General features: G+C 40.1%; 1 protein-coding gene across 2 annotated transcripts; it reads right to left on the bottom strand.

Annotated features, from left to right (window-relative positions):
• Nucleotides 1–3,022: 3,022 nt before the first annotated feature.
• On the bottom strand, nt 3,023–3,850 carry LOC102853551 (UBX domain-containing protein 8-like). 2 transcript variants are annotated; one of them, XM_006898956.1, is made up of 2 exons: nt 3,565–3,850; nt 3,023–3,435 (listed from the first exon to the last, which is right to left on the bottom strand). In XM_006898956.1, exons 1-2 carry the CDS (start codon nt 3,848–3,850, stop codon nt 3,023–3,025), a joined length of 699 nt encoding a protein of 232 aa, XP_006899018.1. The 2 variants fall into 2 exon arrangements, with proteins under 2 accessions (XP_006899018.1, XP_006899017.1); XM_006898955.1 differs by having other exon boundaries at nt 3,023–3,642; nt 3,742–3,850.
• Between the last annotated feature and the right edge of the window lie 1,538 nt (nt 3,851–5,388).

Genomic DNA, 5,388 nt, shown 5'->3' with positions numbered 1-5,388 from the left:
TGTCTTCTTGACATTGAGCCTCAGTCCATATTGAAAGCTGCCGTCCTTGACCCTCTGCAGTAAGTGCATGAGGTCCTCCTCAGTTTCAGCGAGCAAGGTTGTGTCATCAGCATAACGCAGATTGTTGATAGATCGTCCACCAATCCTAACGCCATGCTTCTCCTCATAGAACCCAGCCTCTCGGATAATCTGCTCTGCATACAGTCTCCTATGAGGAGACTCAAGATTAGGACTCCTTATACTCAACAAATATCTTTTCCATGAGACTTTTTCTAATTCTTTCGTCTATTTATCTATACTTTTATGTATTCACCTCTCATTCTCTATATTCATCTAATCATCTAGTGCATCTGAAATGATGCACTATGAAAAATAAAACTATGACAATGAAAAAGGATAACAGAGGAAGAACTGATGCCTTTGAATTGTACTCTTGAAGACTACTACTGACTATCCCATGGACTGCAAAAAGAGAAAGCAAATAAGTCTTGGAAAAAGTGAAGCCAAGGTGCTCCTTGGAGGCATGGATGATGGAACTTGATCACACATACGTTGATCATGCTTTTAGGAAGGGCTAGTCTCATGCTTGGAAGGGTGGAGGTTCAGCAAAAGAGAGGAAGATAGACTCTCAACAAGATGGATTGACACAGTGACTGTAGCAACAAGTTTACATTAGGGATGGCGAAAGTAGCACAGGGTAGGGCAGGGCTCAAACCCATAGTTCATAAGGTTACTGGAGTCTTAGTCAACCTAACAACAACTACAACAATCATCTAGCAATGTAATATCTCCTTTTATCCATCTTTGTGTATATATATATATGAAGATATTATCTATTTAACTTTCTAGATTTAATAGAAGGAGAGTAGGAAACTGGAAAGCTATTGATTTTTGTTTGTTTTGGCTTCTACCTGAGTAAAGAAAAAAGATTTTAGAAAAAAGTTTTTTAGTCTGTAACACAGCATCATAAAAATAGCAGGACCTATGAATTTTTCCAATAGGTAATTCCAGGCTGAAGACAATGTATTTGAAAAACAACCTAGTGTGATGCAATATTAAAACAGTAGGTCACTATGGCTATAATATACCAGCTATTGATAATGAGATTACAGGCTCCAGGCTCCCAGTATTCTCCCTTCTGTGTTCCAGCACTCAATTTTGTTTCTGGGGAATACCTACTGCTGAAGTGACGGAAGAACCTTGGGTAGTGTCATCAAGTCTTTTGGCTTACACTTGATATAAGAATTCTTGTAGCCTTAAAACTCAAGCCATATACTCTTATATCTCCTTAGGAAAGAATACTTAAAATAACTTTATCCAAGGTAGAAAAATCATCTCTCTATTTACATATCCAAAACGAATCATGCTAATGCATATGGTTTGTTTACTCTATTGGAAGTGATGTTCTCTTCTGCCTGATGTGGTGGTGGTGGTTAGGTGCTCTCAGGTCAACTTGACTCACAGTGACCCTATGACCAACAGCTCTGACCCTTACCCTGTCCTGAGTCAACCTCACCATCTCTAACACAGCTGACCCTATTGCCACAGTCACTGTGTCCGTCCTTCTCATCCATCGAAGGGAGACACACAATAAGGGTCTTCTTCTGCTGAGCTGACCCTCCACCTTTAAAAGCATGATGCCCTTTTCCAAGGAATACCCCCTCTTAACAAAACAGCAAAAGAAATGACATGAAGCATCTGTAGAAGAAGATCAAGGTTATAGCCTTCAATATATGTTACACCAAACTTCAAGAAAACAAAAGTCCTCACCACTGGACTAATAGGTGACATCATGACAAATGGTGAAAAGTTTGAAGTTGTTACGTATTTTCTTTACTTGGATGCTGTGGTAGCAGCAGACAAGAATTCAAACAATGTGTTTTGGATTTTGTTTTGGATTTTCAAATTGCATTTGGTAAATTTACTACCAAAGACATACCTAGAGTGCTAAAGAGTAAGGATATCAGTTTGAATACTAAGGTGCACCTGACCAAGTCATGCTATTTTCAGTTCTTTCTTAAGGAACTGAAAGTTGGACAATGTATAAGAAAGACCAAAGAATTATTGTCTTTGAATTGTGGTATTGGTGAGCAATATTGAACATACATCATGGATTGCCAAAAGAACAAACAAATTTGTTTTGGAGAAGTGCCACAAGTGTTCTCCTTGAAGACAAGGATTATGAAATGCCTTCTAATATAGTTTGAGTGTCTTATCATGATGTATCAATTCTTGGACATCATGTATGGGAAAGTAGAGGGTCAGTAAATGAGAAGAAGATACTCAGTGAGATGATATGACAATAACTTGAGAATGTGGAGGTTGTGAGGATGATGCAGCATTTTTCAGTGCAAAATTTGGATCTGTTGTTCATAAGGTCAATATGAGCTGGAGTTAACCAAATGGAACCTATCAACAACAATCCTTGTGAAGAAGCTCCAGAGGCAAAATGATAAAAAATGCTTTGAGCCAAAAAGTCAATGGTTCCAACACACCATTGGATCTCTGAAAGATGTAGCTGTCTGCTTTATCAAGATTTACAGCCTCGGAAACACTGTGGGGCAGTTCTACTATATTTTGCAGGACTGATTATGAGTCGGAATGGACTTGCCAGCCGTGAATTTGGTTTTGGTTTCAGACCATCTTGTGCTTTTTCTTGAAAGTGTATTCCAAGGGAGATGCTACATTTAGGCCCATTGTACAAGAATGTTTCAATGATCTTTTTGTTTTGCTTTGCTTTAATTTAATATAAAGTCTTTTACAGCTAAGTATTCCATAAGTCTGACCTTCAGATTCTCACCTTTCAATATTGTTCTAAGGACTGAACAGACTGATGAATGTGGAAGGTCTTTGCAGTGTTTGCTGCAGTACAAATGTAAGGGATGTGCACACAGAAACTAAACCTATTTTTTTTTTTTTGGCTTTAACTAAATGTATAGTATAATTTTAGCTGAATCTTTTATTGCCTGTAAGGGCAAAGCACAATTGATTTTATGTAGAACAAGTAGTTCTCCTTTCTCAATTAGTTGCTTTGCTCTTTCTCTTCCACATTGAGTACAGTATCCACAGTTATTCCTATGTCCTCCAGTGTCCAACTTCCCTTCATGTCCAGAGGCCTTCTGGGAAAGGAAGTAGAAAGGGCATATAAGGATGTGTGGTAACCAATCTTCATCATCCAGTCAAGTAAGACCTGTGACTGACAAGACTTAAAAAACCGTCTCCTCAGGAAACGTCCACTTGGACACCGAAGAGCAACAGTAACTACTTCATCAGCTGTTTCAGGTGGTTCTTCAGGTAAATCAAGAACCTTCTTCTGTGGAGGACATTCAACAGGTGCTGTAACTCTGGTGCCAGAATTAGGCAACTTCCGTCTCTTTGCTGCTTCTCTGTTTGAAGTTTCAAAAGATGCCAGACTTGCATTTTCAAGCACCAAATCTTCACCGCTCCCAAGTTTGTGACCGTTGCTTAACTTCCAGGTTTCACCAGTCATCTGATAAAAACGCTCTTCTAGTTTTTTCAATTTCATTTCCTGGGAAGGTTTTAAAACATCCTCTAAGTATCTGCTGGTCTTTTCACTCTGTATCTCTTGTTGTTGTTTTCTCACAAGTTTTCGCCTTTTCTCATTCTCCTCCTCTTCTTCACCTTTCAGACAGACTTGGGAACGTTTAAATGATTTAAGCCATGAGGTAGTCACAGAAATTATTAAAGTAAGAACAGCAAGTAGTAAGAAAATTTGGCCACAAAGCAATATGAGATCTCTAATTCCTAGATGTGGAATTCCACGCCGGAGCTCTAAACACAAGATGGGAATAGCAGCGAGGAGAAAAATGACGACGCCACGAGAAGCCATCTCTGTGGGAGTCCCGCTTCTGGGCGGAAAGCCCGCCTCCGAGCGGCTCCTGGAGGTGGAGATGCGCGGTTACTGCGCGATGATGAGGGAGGTGGCAGGGCCGGAGGGCCTAAATAAACTGCTTTTCAATTTACAATCTGAAAACTTACCAGAAGACTAGAGGTCCTCTTGCATCATGTGCGGCCCTCCTCAAGGTCTGAAGTAGTGGTGGCCCACCCTTCGGAAGTGGAATTCGGCTGAGGCTGGGGTGGGGGGTGGGGAACCCCTCTAATGAAATGAACTGGAAAGGATCTTACAGACAGATGAAGTTGTGAGGAAGGAGGTGGTTGTGGTCTTTGGACCCAAAGCTGTGAAGTGCTTTCGTTGATGGCTGCTAATGGTTACTCTTTCCTTTTTCCAGCAGAGGCGCTGCTGAATTCAAACTGCCTGAGTTTGGTTTGGCAGGAAATGTGACTCTATCCACAAGACCACCAAAGCTCCTTGACTTTTCATTTAGTTGTCATATTTCTTTAATGCCCTTTAATCAATGCTGATGACTCTGAAAGGAGTTTCAACAGGTCTCTGATACAGTGGGAGAAAATTGTGAAATAAAACTCAAAGTTGCACCCCCCCCCTTCAAACAATGACTTTTAGACACCATTCAAGCACTCAAAAGAAACTAAACCTATTTTTGTCCCCTTAATTTTCCCCCCCGAATACAAATCAATCTTTAAAGCTACTAAAACAATTAGCATTCACGCATTTGACATATCAGTGTCACAGTGTTCAGCCTCACAGCAACCAAAAGTGACCGTGGTATGGCAACTTGTATACCAGGGCTATACGACCTAGAGGAATGTCTGAACAAAAATAATTAAAGACAGGCCCAAGGGCCACGGATTAAAAGTCACCCACCTTTGGCTTGGTAGCATCGCTTTCTGTCCACTGGGCCAGCTGATCTCTCTCTCTATGCTGATATTATTGTTCTTAAGTGCCGTTGAGTCGCAACTCCCTGATTAACAAGCTTGGAAGGGGGAGTGGCATCCACTTACATAATAGCTTGCCTCCGGAAACCCTATGAACCTGAAGAGAGGATGAAAGGCACCCAAGCGTCGAGGACTCTCCTCCATAGGGTTGCTATGAGTCTCCTGTGGCTTGACGGCACTTAATGACAACAACAACAAAGCAATTAGACATCTGTCTGATAAATCTCGCCAAGTGAATATTGATAAAGTATATATTTTTATTGACCTAGCCAACATTTATATAAGAACTGGAACATACTTTATACTAGTTATGCACTAGGTATGTCTCCATGGATGATTATGATGTGTTTCTTTGTTTATTTGTAAAATTTGTTTTGGCGATGAATGAGCAAGTAGGTAAATAGTGAACTCGTCGAGCAAGTGTATTTTTTAATGTAGTTATCAGCTTTCCAAAAGAGATCCTGAACAAAGAATATCCACAAAGTAATCATGTTTTTTACTTTTTCTAATTCTTGGCATCTTTTTAAAATTTTTCTTTCTTTTTGAACAAAAAGGAAAGCATTACAAGCCTAG

This window comes from Elephantulus edwardii, unplaced genomic scaffold, assembly GCF_000299155.1.
Source record: "Elephantulus edwardii isolate Elephantulus edwardi_28Jun2011 unplaced genomic scaffold, EleEdw1.0 scaffold00242, whole genome shotgun sequence".
Classification (NCBI taxonomy): domain Eukaryota; kingdom Metazoa; phylum Chordata; class Mammalia; order Macroscelidea; family Macroscelididae; genus Elephantulus; species Elephantulus edwardii.
Note: the sequence above shows the minus strand (reverse complement) of the source record. Positions and strands in the feature narration are given on the sequence as shown.